General features: G+C 34.6%; 3 protein-coding genes across 5 annotated transcripts; 2 read left to right on the top strand and 1 right to left on the bottom strand.

The window, feature by feature from the left end:
- Positions 1 to 1284: 1284 nt before the first annotated feature.
- Positions 1285 to 5286, top strand: LOC117133617. Of its 2 annotated transcripts, none has more exons than XM_033290209.1 (2): positions 1285 to 4453; positions 4613 to 5286. In XM_033290209.1, the coding sequence occupies exon 1, from the start codon at positions 1530 to 1532 to the stop codon at positions 2553 to 2555; it is 1026 nt and encodes a 341-aa protein (XP_033146100.1). In that variant the 5' UTR covers positions 1285 to 1529; the 3' UTR covers positions 2556 to 4453; positions 4613 to 5286. The 2 variants fall into 2 exon arrangements, with proteins under 2 accessions (XP_033146100.1, XP_033146099.1); XM_033290208.1 differs by having other exon boundaries at positions 4608 to 5286.
- Positions 4613 to 5095, top strand: LOC117125757 (heat stress transcription factor A-4a-like). Its single transcript, XM_033289421.1, has one exon. The coding sequence runs from the start codon at positions 4613 to 4615 to the stop codon at positions 5093 to 5095; it is 483 nt and encodes a 160-aa protein (XP_033145312.1).
- A 1715-nt stretch (positions 5287 to 7001) lies between the features above and the next one.
- On the bottom strand, positions 7002 to 18287 carry LOC103865799 (transcription factor SCREAM2). 2 transcript variants are annotated; one of them, XM_033290210.1, is made up of 5 exons: positions 14153 to 18287; positions 13708 to 13839; positions 13433 to 13603; positions 8004 to 13101; positions 7002 to 7928 (listed from the first exon to the last, which is right to left on the bottom strand). In XM_033290210.1, exons 1-4 carry the CDS (start codon positions 14228 to 14230, stop codon positions 13000 to 13002), a joined length of 483 nt encoding a protein of 160 aa, XP_033146101.1. In that variant the 5' UTR covers positions 14231 to 18287; the 3' UTR covers positions 7002 to 7928; positions 8004 to 12999. The 2 variants fall into 2 exon arrangements, with proteins under 2 accessions (XP_033146101.1, XP_033146102.1); XM_033290211.1 differs by having other exon boundaries at positions 7008 to 7928; positions 8004 to 13098.
- Positions 18288 to 18378: the final 91 nt, after the last annotated feature.

The following is an 18378-nucleotide window of genomic DNA, read 5'->3' as shown; positions in this document are numbered from 1 at the left end:
GTACAAATACAAATATACGTGTCCATACCTTTACCTACCAATACTAATATTGTAAACTAATTACTATGTTTTTATTGACTGTAATTTCTCGCTGTACAAATACGTTATCTTAGCACCATAAAAAGTTTTACATTATTTATGTCTTTTTTCCTCTTTGTTTCGATACTATTCTAACGCGTCCAAGCAAAATCACGATAATTGACTACAACTATAGACAGCTTTGAACTTTTGGAAATGGATAAAGATATATAATGGGAAAACTCCATATTTATACTTAATGATACGATATCGATATACTATTCCAATCGCTGTAGTAAATAATAATATAAAATGGACTTTGTCAGGTATATATCTATTATTGCTGGTCATTAGCTATAAGTTATAAATCAAAGAAATTGCAGTCATTCATTTCTTTTTGAACATCATATATTGATCTATCTAGAATAAATTTCGTAAGTATCAAAAAGACATCACCACATCTCTTTTGGATCCAGTTTCTAGTCAATAAACGAATTATAGTATGCAAGTGCCATTTACATCTAATTCGTTATGATCATTGCAACAAGAAGAAAACCATTTGAACTTGGATGGACTAGATCCGCGGTATATATATTTATGCAGTACTTGGATAATGTTAATATGATACTTGAAGAGAGAATGATAGTTATAAAAAAAAAAAAAGAGGATAAAGGAAATGATACGAGCTCGTGAATTCGTGATATATGGGAGAGGAACTAATATTGTGCAATAATTTTTTAAAGAATAAGTTAAAGCTTGGGAGCATCGAGAATGAAAGCAAACAAAAGAATGTTAGTTGTGATTTTGGAATGCCTCCAAACACTCCTCACGAGGATCTTTATGAACACAAACCCACTGATATATGATCCTGATCTCTCTTCCCCTATATCGCTCTCTTTGTTTCTTTCTCTCTCGAGAAATATATATGCGTAACGTATACATTGATCTGTGTACGTATATGGATGACTATACTCTACGTTTATATGTATGTAGTTGTGCATCACATTTTTGAACAAACACCAATGTAAAGTCACGTCTCTCAAAACACTTATCATATATATATATATATAGTTTGATGCCCAACAATTTGCCTTAAGCATGTAAAGAATGATTTGATGGATCAGTTTCAAATTAAATCTCATCTATATATGTATGTTAGATCAATATGCTCCACCCACTAAAGTAAATATACGAAGTTGTACATGTTAGAGTTTATAAATACATGTAAGTATATAAGTTTGGATAAATTAGTATTGATATATGATGCAGAAGATTGTCTATGTAAGAGACGGACAAACAAACGTACCCACCAATTCACATGTGTGCCACTTAATCATCACAACAAAACAACATTCTACACACAAGTCCCGTTGCTTCATCAAACCCTTTCTGTCTCACGTCCGTAGCTTAATTCGTTTAGACATCTTTATACACTCTATGTTTCTTTTCTTAAATTTAGAGTTTGGTTCTGGCGAGGTATACTAGCAGGTCGTGAAGTGATAAGGAAGGGAATGGGTTGGAACGTGGGAAACGGAGAGTCCATAAAGGTCTGGGGGGAGACATGGCTCTCATCGGATACTCAGCTTGCTCCAATGCGACCGCCTACTCTTCAAAATCAACAGCTCCGAGTAAAGGACCTTATGCTCCCCAACTCAACGAATTGGAATGTCGAAGAAATAAGGCTCCAACTCCCCCTCTACGAGGCACACATTAGGAAGCTGGTACCAAGCGCAGAGATGCTAGATGATGAAATAGTTTGGCTACCTGAAAAGTCGGGTCAGTACTCAACAAGATCAGGTTATGCTTTGGCTAAGGTTCATAATGGTAATCAGCAGGATCCGTTTAACTGGAAACGATATGTGTGGAATGTCGAATGCTCTCCTAATCTGAGACAATTCCTTTGGAAAGTGAAGAATGAGGCTCTTGCAGTAGGTGAAAACTTGATAAGAAGAGGAATTCAAGTTGATGGAAAGTGCAAGAGATGTGGTGAAACAGAGACCATCTTCCATGTGATGTTCTCTTGCCCCACGGCTAGGAAAGTTTGGGACCAAGTACCAGCAATGGCCATTCCCACAGTGAGCTCCTGCAACTCTATGGAGGATCTACTCAAACTTGGTTCTCGGATGATAAATTTACCTCCATCAGGCCTTACTATTCCCTTATACCCGTGGATATTCTGGGTCTTGTGGACTAGTAGGAATCAATTGATGTTCGAAGATAAGTCTTTCTCGGAAACAGAGATGGTGTTGAAAGCAATCAAAGCAGCAAAGGAGTGGCAGGAGTCATTACCACAACGCAAACAACGCTCTGCTTCATCTAAAGACTGTCACACCTCGAACCCTCTCTCCCAGGTGCCGACAAATCTCCACATTGTGTATTCTGATGCGGCTTGGAACAGCTCTACAGGCGCAGGAGGCTTGAGCTGGATCGGCACAGATGCAGTGGGATCAGACCAGTTCCAAGGAACGGATACTCGACGTTATATAGCTTCAGCTTTGGTAGCAGAAGCATTGGCGTTAAAAGCAGGCCTCTCGTAGGCCGTCTCTTCAGGCATTAAAGATGTGATCTGTGTTTCAGATTCTAAGTGCGTTATTGATTTGATCACAGGTAACAAGACTGTGGTGGCTCTCCTAGGGATGCTCCATGACATAAGCGTGTTGAGCCAGTCCCTCTCATCTATCTCCTTTTGTTTTATTCCTAGGACATGTAATGAACCAGCGGATAGACTGGCCAAGAACTCTCTGTTTCAGTTCTCTAACCATCTCCTTGAGATGGCAAACTCTGTTATTGCTTAAGTTTTTATGAAAAGGAAGGTTTGACCAAAAAAAAAAAATTAGAGTTTGGTTCAAAGTCCATTCTTTTTCTCCAACTCTCGTCCACTCCGAGATCCTCTTTGGTTAGATATATTGTTGGAGCTATGTACTTATGAATTAAAATCAAATCGTACGTATTAGGAAAAATGATCATTGGTTTATTTTCTTACGTATTAGGAAAAAATGACATATATGACATATTGAGTACTTAACTCTACGATTTGATTTTAATTCATAAGTACATATCTCCAACTGATCAAATGATCAAATGTTAAATACTATCATTGGAAAAACGATCATTGGTTTATTTTCTAGAGTAGTTCCACTTGAAAAACGATCATTGGTTTATTTTCCTACGTATTAGGAAAAATGATTCTGACTGCTTGAAAATTTACACGTCCGACTTATGAACCACCATTATGAAACACTAGTTATTATTATCAGCTCAAGATTGAAATTTTATGAAGACCACGCCCTTTATAGACGCCGTAACTTCACAAGTGATTCATGTTATTGTTATGTCGTTAACTTCACTTGATCTGTATGCTAAGAGTACTAGTTATACATTTTTTTTTTATGTTTTTGCTAAAAACTATTAATTTATTTCCTTTTCTTGTTTAACATCTTGATTAATAGACTGTTTATTACATTAGTTTTGCTAATCTTTTTTTCTTTTCCAGGTAAACAGTTGATACCTAGTCTCAATTCAATCAGGTGACAAAAATAATCATGACATTACAGTACACATATTTATCTCTTGCTGTTTATTCTTCATATTATCTAGTCAATGTTTTACTAACCTCAAATATCCTAGATTTATAGAATGATCCATACCAAACTTCAAAGAGAAGTTTAGACAATAGATGGATCTTTTTTTAGATATTCAAATAAAGTTTAAAACATGGTTTATATTCGCGTGGTAGGTTTAGTATCATGGAGTTGCTTCGAGTCCCAATACATCAATGTTAATGACGACTTATTAATTAAACTCCAAGATATAATATATTGGATGGATCATACGTGGGAGAGTTACTCGCACCACTTACAAGCTTGTCTGTCATAATATTATGTGCTCTTGAAATATGTCTGATCCGGAAGTTAGGGAATAAAGTCTTACTGCATCTAAATTTTTTATATAATTTTTGTTATATTTTTTTGGTTTTTACATTTTTAATTTATACATATATAATGTTGATGTTAAAAATACATCAAACTCATATATTTACAACAAAAAAATTAAAATGCTAATTTTGAAAATTTAAGTTACTAATTTTTAGATAATATTATAAAATTTTGATTTTTTGATTTTTAATGGTAAAGCCCATCAACTATGTTTAATTAATGTAGAAACCCCTAAACTAAAGATTTACTGATAATAGGGGGGTTTTTACCCAAAACAAATATAGTTGAGGGGTTTTAATGTTAAAAATCTATAAATTAAATAACAAAACATTGTTTAGTAACGTGGAAAAGGAAAGAGATAGGCCGACCAAATACGGGCCGGTGGATGGGCGGGCCTTATCTGTTTCGTATAAAACAAGCCTAGGCGAGTCTTTGTTTCTAGCTTAGGGTTTGGTTTCAGAGGAAGGAAAGAACGAAGGAACGAAGAACAAATCGAAGAGGTTAGGATCTCAACTTTCATCATACGATACGTCTTCTTTGGAATTGCGAATGTTTATTTATCTATTGGTGATTGATTGATTGTGTTTATATTGCTTAATAACTAAAGTAGGAGTTTATAATTAATTGGGGTCGTGTGTGTGTTTTGGATCTAAGGTTAGATGGATCGTGACAGTAATGATGATGGACGTATTCCTTTTAGGAGCCTTTCTTGCTACCAAGAGATTTGTAGGCTTGCTGATAAGGATTGTCACTTCTCATCAATTCCAAGATATCCGCTTTTCGTGAGAGACGTGTATGATATGGTGGATGATCCTTCAACTGATTCAGTTGTCTCGTGGAGTGATAGTGGCAAGAGCTTCATCATTTGGAAGGAATCTGAGTTCCTAGGAGATGTTTTTCCTAGGTGCTTTTCCTGCGATTACAAAGATATGACATCCCTCACCGCCTGGTTTAATGCCATGGGATATAGTAAAGTTGAAGAATCTGTGCATTGGGAATACACAGGCAATTATTTGGTGAGAGGCCAGCCTCCCCACCCTACAGATACATCCTCACGTACTCCTGGGGGTATTATGATTTCTCCAGAAGAGGCCAAAATCATGGAGAGGTTCTTTGCTTCCCCGAAGGCTCGCAAACAATAAGCTCTGTCTGTTTCGGTGGAGTTGCTTTGCTCTCGTGGTTGTTGTTGTTTTCTTAATCTTATTTTATCGTCCTGTTTGAAAACATTATGTTCGGTCTCTTTTCTTTTAACTTATGGTTTGTAAGATAAGATGGTTGATGTTTTTTTTTTTTTTTTTTGCATTTTAATAAGATGAGATCATTATGATCTTTTGGTTCTGTTGACACAAAATACCTGCTTCTACATCAAATGTCTCAGGTTTTACTGTGTTAACAAGTAGACGGAAGATGAGAAATTAAAATCTGATTCCACTTAGTATGAAGGGATATGGCTATTATACAGGTAATCAGAGATGCATTCTTAGGCTGGAGCGACTTTTCAAGTAGATTGGTTTCATCGGTGCAGAACAGCCACATGTTATTTTGAGGAAATACTCAGTTTCAAGAGAGTGAATTGGGTTGTGTAATTAGACTAGAGTTGTGCTACCCAGCAAATATTTAAGAGGAATAACGTAAATATGGTTGGGACTTGGGAGTTTTGATTCCTGAAATTGAATCTGATCCAGAAGTGAAACAGGTGGTTGACAAGGCTGAATATATAATCAAGAAGGTGAATGAATCATGTGAAGCAAAAATCATCAAACTTGGCAACTTATTGTGTTCCGGTCAGTGGCACAGATGACAAAATCAAGCTGTGAGTATCTTCAAGAAGGGGTCTTGCAGTTGTGCCAACTTCTCCGTGAATAGACCTCTGTCACGTACTGATATTTGTTAAATTATGGGGGTCTTATTACACTTGTATATAAGGGTCTGGGTCCTTAGTTTCATCTTCTTACACTATTTTATTTTTCCAGGTCGCTTAAATGCAAGGAGCGATGTGTACAGTTTCGGAGTTGTGCTTCTAAGAGATTTTGACGCGTAAAGAAGCTTTAGACTTGAACAGGCCGGCTGAAGAAGAAGACCTTGTGGAATGGGCTAGACCTTACCTCACAAGCAAACGCAAAGTTGTCCGAATCGTGGACCCTCGGCTAGACACACAGTACTTACCCGAAGAGGCAGTGAGAATGGCCAGCATTGCGGATTGGCGGTGCAGTGTATCTCGTTCGAACCAAAGTCACGTCAGACCATGGACCAAGTGGTCGGTGCCTTGCAACATCTTCAGGACAACTTGGGAATACCGACTCAGACCGATCCGGTTAGGGATGGCAAGAAACATGGTTTTCAAAAACGTTTTTGAGTGTAAATATTCTCGGTTTTTAGGTGAATAATGAGTTTTAATCAATTTGAATTTATTCGGTTTGAAAAAAAAAAAAAAAAAATCAATGTTTAGAAGTAAACATTCAAAATCAAAGAAGGCTTTGTAGTTTCTTGCGTCTTGTACTCTTATCCACTTAGTGACCCGCAACACACAACTCGAGACTTGTTAGTCGCAGAGAAGTTTTAGTTTAGCCGCAGAAGACAAGGGGGTTTACTCTCTGTTCTGTCTGAGTGAATCAGTGATCTTCGAACTGTGACGACGACACCATTTCTATGCTTGAAAACCTTGTCTTCTCTGTTCCCATCTCACGTATGGCAGCCACCACAACCGCACACGTGAACTCGCAGGTTCTCCTAGGAATAAGATCAGAGTCTACAGAGCAATAGATACTACACACAGCCACCAGAACCGCACTGCAGGTTCTCCTAGGAATGTTGGAGGTTCAACAGCTGGAAAGTAAAGATCCGATCTTTGCTTGAAAACCAAAAATAAAGTTTTGAACTTTGCACACAGAGGGAAGCAATTTCATCATCTTATCTACAAGAGGAAGGCTAAACAAGTTGAAGAACTTTTGTGCCACAGGGAAAGGAGGTTTCTCAAGAAATCTTCAGGTTAAGTTCTATATAACCTCTTCACCTTGTTAGAGAATGAGAATGAAAAGGAGAATCTGATACAGATATTTTGAACTTAATTAAGTGAGAGCTGAAAATGTTCAACAAAGTCTAGACAACAAAGGATGTAACTTTGTCTTTATTCACATAAAAGAAGGAACGAACCAAATTCAAGCTCCTAGACACATTTCCTCACCTCACCTCACCTACTAGGCTTCAACATCTGGGTAGACACCTCCCTCTTCTACACCTTTCTTTACCAAAACGGAGTTGGTTGTTGTCACAAAGGCAGAAAGTTCTTCCAAGTCCTTCATCTTCAACCTGTAAATAAAACTACCCAGCAAGACTTCAAAAAGGTCAGCAACAACACCAACCAAATCCCAGGCGTGCAACTTGTGCTGCCGCAGTGGACTATGCTCCACAGACTCCTCCAAGACACGTGAGACCTGTGCAAGAGGAAACCGTTTTCCCTGTGGCAAGAAGCTGTTCTTCAGGAAGAAGACTCGTCCGTCGTTAATCACCTCGCAGAGAAACTCTTGAATCTTCTTCAGCTTCTCTATAGAAGCGAGGTGATTTGGGGTTTCAGTAAAACTGTCTACAAGCGTCCGTCCACCGTTAGTTTCTTAGCACTCCAAACTTTAACATGAACTTCTTGGGCCTTCTGTGCCGTGAGCTCTTTACATACAAGATCACCAATCGACTCTACCGTCCTCGATCTGAAACGATCCAGATAATATCGAAAGAACACAAAACCTGGACCCGAATCTTCATCATATCGAAATCCAGCACAAACACATCGATCATTTCAATGATGTAAGGGATCATCATCGCTGGTTGGGGTTCCCACGAGAAGTTGGGCACCATCGGCAAGGGATGTTTCTCTACTTCAAACTTTCCGAATCTAAGGAGATCTTTGGTTTCCTTCACTACAAACTCGATCAAAGTGAGAATGACCTTCAAAGCCGGAATCGACGTCGGTGGATATCCCTGTGAGATGAATAAAATTGAATCAAATATGAAAAACAAAAAAAACTAAAGGTAATCCACAGTTCGACACAGTACCCCATCGTAACCGAGGACCAGATTCTTCAACTCATTCATCTCCTCAACCACATCCTTCACATGCTGCGCCATCTTCTTCTCTGCTTCTCTTCTTCGCCGCCGTCTTTTTTTTTTTTCACTCTGCTTCTCTTTTCCGCGTCTTCTCCAAGCCAATCTCTTTTACTAATTGGGCCACACTAACTTGCTTTGGGCCTTTCTAATCACAAATAAAGCTTTAAGGGTCAATTAGTCTAAACTTTAGTGGTCAACTTTTTCTCTGTATTTTCTTTTTCTTACAAATATTCTATTCTAGAAACCCTGTCTTATTATCTTCCTATGTTTTTAATTACGGCTTAGATTATAGAGTTTTTTCAGCCTTTGTCCTTGGTATGTTATGTAGCTATTTGTTATTCAATGTTGTTTTATCGCCAGCTAACGGAAACATAATAACCTAGTAGCTATTTCACCCGGAAGACTCTTCTTCGCTTTTTGTTTCAAAACATGACATTTTTCTTCTTTTACGTATTGTCAAAAAAAAAAAGAGGTAGAGATGAATACCACATGAATCTTAGCTGGTTTGCATTTAGAGATGTGTAAAGTCTTATTTTACTCTATTCTAGTGGATGCATTGTCCTAAAATATGATATTATATTTTCCAGAGTGGTAAAATAAGAAGCTGCAAACAAGGTGTATTCCCCTGAGGAACTCATGAGCGCCAATAAAAAGTCAAGTCCAATGCAGGTGAACAATAACGGATGCAATCCCTTTTCACAAACTTAACTTGGTATTATTTTCTTATTTTTTAGTGAACGTATTGTCCTAAAAAGATGATATTCTGCTTTCCAGACTGAGAGAGATGCTGCAAACAAGATGGAATTCGATGGGGCCCTCATGAACGCTACACAATGGCAAGCACATGTATTGCTCAAAGCAGGAGATCAAACAGATGCCATCGCTGCCCACAAACTTATCTTGGTATTCTATTATGGAGTTTTTTTTTTGTTAACCTGAAGGAGGACGGTCAGACCCTAATCTCTCTGACTCTCTCTACGATCAGTACCTAGCAGCACGTCCGATACAAAGATGGTGCAACACGTCCGTGCAGTGCCGGTCCTGACATGGCAAAGACCATAAGCAATTTTTCAAAAACTTGGTCTATTCTGTATTATATGTAACTAAAGTAACATATATATATCAATGATTTGTTCTAAAAAGGCTGATTGTTTCAAAAAAAATTGGTGGGCTGGAAGCTGGTGCTTGTTGTGCTTTTCCCATCAGGGCCGCTACTGCGTCCGTGTACTCTACCTAGCAGCAGACAAGTACGAAATTCCACACCTTCAAGATCTTTGCAGAAACCAGTTGAGCGGCTCCATGAACACAATAAATGTATTTGATGTCCTCGACCTTGCAAAGATTCATCATGACAATATCCTCGAACATGAGGTCTCTAAGTTTATCGCATCACACATGGAGGGAGTTTCATCCTCGAGCAAGTTCATGTCGTTTGTGGAGAGTGATCCGGCTCTTACTGTCCAAGCCATAAGAGGTCACGTGAACAAACTAAAAAGAAAACGTCAGGAAAAAAGAAATAAAAAAGTTCGAATGTTGAACTGCGAAAGAGCAACTGAAATTAGAATTGCAAGCGGGCTTATATAAAGTAAAGAGTATGCAAACACAAAGAATTAGAAAAATTTAAAAGAATTTTTATGATTACAAACTTGATATTTATCTTAGTACCATTTGCTTATTAATTTAATATATTAGATTGATTTAGTTTCTATATAAGTTTATACATTTTATTCTTATGAGAGAATGATATTTCTTTCTTTAATTTACATTTTTTTTGTTTTATTCTCCTCAATTTATTATTTGTATCAAACCTTGTGTTATATTCCAGTCCGATTTATGAATAATCCGGTCTAAATGGGTTTTTTTCCATCCATGCATGATATTTTGAAATAAACAGTCAAAGACCATTGACCCAAGAGGACATATTAAAAATAAAGTTTTATATAGTAAATTGAAAAATTGACAAAAAAATATAGTAAATTGAAAGAAATACTAAGTGATATATATGATCAATCCACTCATTGCTAATTATATTTAAAGTTAAAAATCCATGATCATTTTAAATTTAACTTGGTAGTATGAGAATTAAATCATATCAAAGCAAGAGTTCAAATGCAATCCGCGTCCACAAGTTATCCTATTTAATGGACATGGTTTTAGTTCTTTTGAGAGTTTTTTTTTTTTTGACTAAAAAAGTTCTTTTGAGAGTTTTAAGAAGTTTCGTGAGATACTCTGATTGGCTGCATGTCAATTTATAAGTTTTCGCCTAGATTAAAACAAAAATAAAATTTAAATACAAGGAAAAATTGAAGTCGATGTATGGCTCAAAGCAGGGGATCAAACGGATCCCATCCCCGCCCACAAACTTATATTGGTATTCTCTCATTCTATTCGATATTTTTTTTTAATCTGGAGGAGTTTAGGCCAAGTCCTTATTTCCTCCTAAGTCGATGACATGGCATAAAACATCTTTTCCAATTGGAAATAGAAACATAACATAACCAATTCGTTCAACGCACAGTTGGTTTATGTTATGGAGTTTTAAGTGTTACATATGGATTGTGCATTACTTTTTCTAACTTGAGATTTTTTTAAATATATATATTATATTATTATTAGGTGGCAAGATCGAAGGTGTTTATTAGGAACATATTGGAATCAGATGATTTCAAAGCTTCTTTGTCGAAAGAGACGATCACTCTTTCAGAGATGAAACATGATGAGTTAGAGACGTTTCTTGAGTTCATATACAACGGTTCGCTTTCTGATACGAAGATGATGCAACACGTCCATGTACTCTACCTAGCTGCAGACAAATACGAAATTCCACACCTTCAAGATCTCTGCAGAAACCAGTTAATCGGCTCCAAGAACATAACAAATGTATTTGATGTACTCGAGCTTGCAAAGATTCATTCGGACAAGATCCTGGAACATGAAGTCTCTGAGTTTATCATATCACACATGGAGGGGATTTCATTCTCGAGCAAGTTCATGTCGTTTGTGGATAGTAATCCGGCTCTTACAGTCCAATGATAAGGGGTCATGTGAGTCTGAACAGACTAAAAAGTACAACAGCACAATTGCGATGTTGTCCAGAGGCTCGACCAATATCATGCAAACATGAGGAAGTAGGAAAAATCTAGAAGAATTGTTTTTTTTTTATTGAATATCAAATCTAGAAGAATATTCAGTTTTGTTTTGTGTTGTTTTTACTTTTGAGGATAATTTAATATTCAAAACGAGTTAAATGAATTAGACTGATTTAATTTTTATATGACATTTTCCAAATGAGAATATAACAATTCCTATTTACATTTTTGTTTTTATTTTATTGTCATCAATTTATTATGGATCAAAGCCATGTGAAAATTAGGAATTTTAGCACGGACAGGTGATAAATTAGAACATTTTCTTTTGTTTCAAAAATCAATTTATCAAACCATGAATTTTAGTTTTTTTTTTTGTGTGGTAAAACAAAACAACAAGGTCTATGTTGGACCCAATTTCGGTCAACTAGATAGTTGGGCCTAAGTAACTTGAGTCGCGCAACCAACGAAGAAGTCCGACTCCGACGAGCAAAAAGTGATCGATTCGAATAGCTGGAGATCGCGGGAAGGTTGAGAGAAATCTGGAGTCAATCCACTATAAGAAGAGATGGACGCAAACAAATGAGGATACGTTAAAAACCCTAGAAAGAGCTATACACACACATCAACCTTATTTTCACCGAGTTTTTAGTCTTTCTCTTGTCGATCTCGTTTGTAACGTTCGAACTCATTTCACTTATTGTATTCGATCTTATTCATCAATAAAATCCATCTTTACCTACTGAAATCTAATTACATCGTTGTGTTCTAAAGATATTATTACATACATTATCTTTTCTTTTCTAGATTAAACTCTCGATCACTATTAAATACTTAGTATGGATTTTAGGATCTACAGTCTACTCGAGGGATTTGTAACTAAATTTAAGAAAATGGACAATAGCTGTTTTATTTTCTTGGCTTATTTCTTCATAAGTTTTTTTACTTTCATTAAGTTGATGTTGGAAAAATAAAACATTTTGTTTTCACTTTTCATAAAAACGCAGTTCCGTAATCCTTTGTTATAACTGTGGCTTCATATTTTTCTGCCAAATTGAGATTCCATAACTTTACTCAAATGTTGCTTCTCAGTTTCATGCAAAAGTAACGTTGGTGGTTTATGATAATTTCATTTCGAAGTTTTTATTCAGTGTGGCTTTAGTTTTCGTTTTTCCTATTATCAAATTACAGTTCATTCAATTTCATCAAGTTCTTTGTTCGAGTTGGATCTCGGCTATCCTGATTTAACACTACTCTAATATTTTTACCTTCTTAATTGTTCATGCTAATGTAAATCAAATTATCAAAAGCTTGCTTTTGTCAACAATCAGATTATCAGACCTAACTAATCATCCAAAAAACGTTTGTTGTTTATGAACTTTTTTATAAAATGTCAGACTGGAACGGGAAAATATGTAGGAAGTATGTATTTTTGTACGTGTTACTTTCCAGCTCTTCTGGAGTTATTTTGCTCACGTGAACAAAATGTGTTTGTCGTCTTCTGTGGTATAATATAAGTTATCTAATATAATCTGATCAAATCCGAAATAATAATAATAAAAAAAATTTGGTCTACTAAATTCATAAAATGATGAGTGTTTTCGATTTTCTGGTATTCAACTTTGAGAATACAAAATTTTAGCTGTCTCAGATGATATGTATCAGCTAAGCTAGGCGACTATACTTTGAATACGTATCTTATATTTGCTTATGTGGAATATATAGAAAACATACAATTCATTTTTCTTCATTATCTCTTTTCTAGGGGACAATTCTGGGTAAAGGTGAACATAAAATAACAGAATTACTATAGAAATTGTGTTATTATATTTTGTATATTAAACATAAATAAAGGAGAATCAAAGAAAAGGTGGAACATTGGTTTCACCCCAGCTTGTGATTGCATCTGTCACTGCCTGTTTCACTGCTTCAGCATCCATTCTTTCCTCATCTTCATTCTGCTGTTAGTAAAGGTGACGTTATCATTTAAATAATTTATTTATGCCAACACTTACATATAGACGTTGACAACTCATGTATATATTTTGTATACATATGTGTCTACTATGATTTATAAATTTTTCAGCAGCAATGACACAAGCTTTATCATGTAAGTGAAACCAGATAATATTTCATTAAAACATATGATGAAACTATCTCAAAGTGAGCTCATTTGTATTGAGTAAATCATACAAACACTATCCGAAACATATATAAATAGGCACAATAAATAACTGTTACGATATATCATTAATGTATACAGATATGTTTGTATGATGATTTGTTAATTACCTTGACTCCCATGGCATGCAAGCTAAAGGAGTCGGTACATGAAACCCTAGCTTCGAGAACGTCAAGCCCCATATCCTCAAAGGCTTCTAATACCGAAACAAGCATGCCTGGCTGATTCTCCCCTGAGAAAACTTTTATCATAAAACCCTTTTCTAGGGTTTCGACTTTTACCTATAAATAAATTGACCATTCAAAACCTCGTAGTGAATTTCTCATATCACTTGCACACTTATGTATATAACGGTTCCAAAGTATATATTTGTGATTGTTTATACCATTGGTGTGGTGGGATCCGTGGGCTCGCTTGAAGATTGCTCTGCGGCAGTGTCCTCCTTGAATCTTTCGACTTTTTTCTTAAGGTTTTGGATATATTTCGATGCATCCATTATAATCGATGTTTCGTTTTGCTGTCATCAAAAACATGTGTGGACGGACATATATTAACAGCATATAAATCATCCCAAAAAATATTATTAGAGGTTTAGCAGTAAAAAAGAGAGAGAGAAAAAAAAACAGTCTTCAATCCATACGATCATGACTACCCCCCCCATATATCTCGTAATTTTATGTTCTTTTATATACACTTAGAAGAGGATAAAGTGATCACCCAAAAACATAAAAGCATACAAGAATAGTAGATCCATTTTGGATTCAAATACCCAAATGGTAGAAAATGATTGCTTTTATAATAAAAAGGAAGAAGAGGTTGAATATAATTACAGCATGAGAATTAGTGGCTGAACGAAGCAGTTGAAACTTCTCTTGTAAAGAACCTCTATTTCGTTCCCACGAAACCATTCTTATATTTATAAGCCTCTTCCCTTCCAATAGAGCTTTCTTGATTTATTTGTATTATCTTCTGTTTAGAGGAACTATGTGTGTATCTGCAATATATATATGATCAGGAGGAAGCAGAGAACTTAGACTAAATTGTTTATAGGATCCTCTCCCCTCTCACATGTCTGCATTAGTCTCTCTTGATCGCTACAAAATATTACATACGGACAACTCCGATTTGTATCTCGTGAATTACTTCCTTGCCTCTATGTCCTAATATACGAACTTCTATTTAATATTCGACCCTGTTTTTTTTCTTATATTTATGCATTTCGTATATTGATTAATTTACAATATTCATATGATCATTTACATACGTACAAATACAAATATACGTGTACATACCTTTACCTACCAATACTAATATTGTAAACTAATTACTATGTTTTTATTGACTGTAATTTCTCGCTGTGATAAAATACGTTATCTTAGCACCATAAAAAGTTTTACATTATTTATGTGTTTTATTTTGCTCTTTGTTTTGATACTATTCTAACGCGTCCAAGCAAAATCACGATAATTGACTACAACTATAGACAGCTTTGAACTTTTGGAAACGGATAAAGATATATAATGGGAAAACTCCATATTATACTTAATGATACGATATCGATATACTATTCCAATCGCTGTAGTAAATAATAATATAAAATGGACTTTGTCAGGTATATATCTATTATTGCTGGTCATTCAGCTATTAGTTATAAATCAAAGAAATTGCAGTCATTCATTTCTTTTTGAACATCATATATTGATCTATCTAGAATAAATTTCAGTATTGGATCGAGTTTCTAGTCAATAACGAATTATAGTATGCAAGTGCCATTTACATCTAATTCGTTATGATCATTGCAACAAGAAGAAAACCATTTGAACTTGGATGGACTAGATTTGCGGTATATATATTTATGTAGTTACTTGGATAATGTTAATATGATACTTGAAGAGAGAATGATAGTTATAAAAAAAAAAAGAGGATAAAGGAAATGATATGAGCTCGTCAATTCGTGATATATGGGAGAGGAACTTATTGTCCAATAATGTTTTAAAGAATAAGTTAAAGCTTGGGAGCATCGAGAGAATAAAAAGCAAACAAAAGAATGTTAGTTGTGATTTTGGAATGCCTCCAAACACTCCTCACGGGGATCTTTATGAACACGAACCCACTGATATATGATCCTGATCTCTCTTCCCCTATTCACCATCTCTCCTTGTCCTCCATATCGCTCTCTTTATTTACATTGATCTGTGTACGTATATGGATGACTATACTCTACGTTTATATGTATGTAGTTGTGCATCACATTTTTGAACAAACACCAATGTAAAGTCACGTCTCTCAAAACACTTATCATATATATATATATATATATATATAGTTTGATGCCCAACAATTTGCCTTACGCATGTAAAGAATGATTTGATGGATCAGTTTCAAATTAAAAACTCATCTATATATGTATGTTAGATCAATATGCTCCAAAAATATACGAAGTTGTACATGTTAGAGTTTATAAATAGATGGAAGTATATAAGTTTGGATAGATTAGTATTGATATGATGCAGAAGATTGTCTATGTAAGAGACGGACAAACAAACGTACCCACCAATTCACATGTGTGCCACTTAATCATCACAACAAAACAGCACTTACACACAAGTCCCGTTGCTTCATCAAACCCTTTCTGTCTCACGTATGTAGCTTAATTCGTTTAGACATCTATTCACTCTGTGTTTCTTTTCTTAAATTTAGAGTTTGGTTCAAAGTCCACTCTTCTTTTTCTCCAACTCTCGTCCACTCCGAGATCCTCTTTGGTTAGATATATTGTTGGAGATATGTACTTATGAATTAAAATCAAATCGTAGAGTTTAGTACTCAATATGTCATATATTATTATATACAGCATATATTAGAATCTGATTTAAATGTATTTAACATTTGTGTTGTGTGATATTCTTGCAATTGCCACCATTAAGGAAAAATTAGGCAACACAAACAAAACCAAGAGGTCCAAGACTATGGTATAACTTATATACACTGTAGTTTTATATTTACTGTAGATATTATGACTTCCGACAATCGCAATGCTATTTGTAATCTTGTTATAGAAAATACCGATTGGAAATGAAAATGAAAATATATGTGGGAGATATATATGTAGGGTCGCTATCTACATATGAATTATAAGGGATGCAAAGAATTACCTTGTCATCGATTCATTTTCGAAAAAAAATTGGCTTAGAAATTATCATTTTAGCAAACAAGTAAAATATATTTTCCCTGTTCCATATTATATATTAATATTTGTACCTTAAAAAAATGTAAAAGAGTCTCGTGTCTGCAACAGCTATATCTCTTTTGTCTTATCTCTCCCTCATGAATTAAACTTTATTGCACTAAATCACTGATTTAAAGCATCTCTAACCCATCTCTAAAATAGAGAAAACAATAGATATGAGATTTTTGCTCTAATTAATGTGTTCCTATCTAATAGAGAAATGTTATATTTGGCTCTATAAATAGATGAATATTATTTTTTTCCCTAAATATAGAAGAAAAAAAATAGCATTCCTCTATTTATAGAGGCAAATATAACATTATTCTATTATAGAGAAACACATTGGAGTAAAAACTCCATCTCAATTTTTTTTTTCTATTATAAAGATGAATTGGAAATGGTCTTAATATATTTGATAAGCAAAAATCAACGAGATTCAATATTCATAGAGTAGTTCCACTTGGAAAACGATCATTGGTTATTTTCCTACGTATTAGGAAAAATGATTCTGACTGCATGAAAATTTACACGTCCGACTTATGAACCACCATTATGAAACACTAGTTATTATTATCAGGTCAAGATTGAAATTTTATGAAGACCACGCCCTTTATAGACGCCGTTACTTCACAAGCGATTCATGTTATTGTTATGTCGTTAATTTCGCTTGATCTGGTATGCTAATTAAGAGTACTAGTTATAAATTTATTTTTTTTATGTTTTTGCTAAATACTATACATTTATTTCCTTTTTTTGTTTAACATCTTGATTAATAGACTGTTTATTACATTAGTTTTGCTAATCTTTTTTTCTTTGCCAGGTAAACAGTTGATACCTAGTCTCAATTCAATTAGGTGACAAAAATAATCATGACATTACAGTACACATATTTATCTCTTGCTGTTTATTCTTCATATTATCACGTCAATGTTTTACTAACCTGGAATATCCTAGATTTATAGAATGATCCATACCAAACTTCAAAGAGAAGTTTAGACAATAGATGGATCTTTTTTTAGATATTCAGATAAAGTTTAAAACATGGTTTATATTCGCGTGGTAGGTTTAGTATCGTGGAGTTGCTTCGAGTCCCAGTACATCAATGTTAGTGACGACTTATTAATTAAACTCCAAGATATAATATATTGGATGGACCATACATGGGATTTAGATGAGACCAAACAGACAAAATAATATTGAACATATCTGAAGGAAGAATTTGCAATATTATGTTGTAGTCAGGGTTTATCAGTTTGACCTACCCCACTTTCCTCTTGAATGTGACAAAGGAATCAAATGAGAATTAGGTCACGGGGGCGGCTTTGTGCTATCAAACATCACTCTTTTTTTTTGTAATATCTTTTATTTTCGATTTTTGTATAGTATTTGATCAAATAATAGACATTGCTCAATCATTTTCATCCTCACATTTATACATCAGAATAATGTAGAAAAATACGTATTATAACATTACATTAATTATGACTTAAGTATATATGCTCACAGTTACATGTCTGACGTGTGCATGTCTAGTTGTAGACTTATAAACTAATTATAATTAAGCGTTTCACAAAATTTATTTGTCGGAATCCACAAATATGGGAGCACACGTTAACAATTTATAATAGTCAGAGTAGACAATCAACAACTTAATTAGACACACATAATCATAAACGTTATATGAAATTAGATATGATTTTACATAAAAAACATAATAAACACATACATTGGTTTGAATATCGAAATTTGGATATTCATATTACTTTTTAATGATACTTTTAATATTTAATTATCAAGAAAATGTATTAGTTATATATTTTTGTTTTCAAA

Source organism: Brassica rapa, chromosome A04 (assembly GCF_000309985.2).
Source record: "Brassica rapa cultivar Chiifu-401-42 chromosome A04, CAAS_Brap_v3.01, whole genome shotgun sequence".
Taxonomy (NCBI): domain Eukaryota; kingdom Viridiplantae; phylum Streptophyta; class Magnoliopsida; order Brassicales; family Brassicaceae; genus Brassica; species Brassica rapa.
Note: the sequence above shows the minus strand (reverse complement) of the source record. Positions and strands in the feature narration are given on the sequence as shown.

Coding starts and splice junctions, on each gene's coding strand:
- LOC117133617 (XM_033290209.1), top strand. CDS start 1,530: ATGGGTTGGAACGTGGGAAACGGAGAGTCCATAAAGGTCTGGGGGGAG.
- LOC117125757 (XM_033289421.1), top strand. CDS start 4,613: ATGGATCGTGACAGTAATGATGATGGACGTATTCCTTTTAGGAGCCTT.
- LOC103865799 (XM_033290210.1), bottom strand. CDS start 14,230: ATGGTTTCGTGGGAACGAAATAGAGGTTCTTTACAAGAGAAGTTTCAA. Junction 13,840..14,152: donor CAGCCACTAATTCTCATGCT/GTAATTATATTC, acceptor TTTTGATGACAG/CAAAACGAAACATCGATTAT. Junction 13,102..13,432: donor TGCATGCCATGGGAGTCAAG/GTAATTAACAAA, acceptor CTTTACTAACAG/CAGAATGAAGATGAGGAAAG.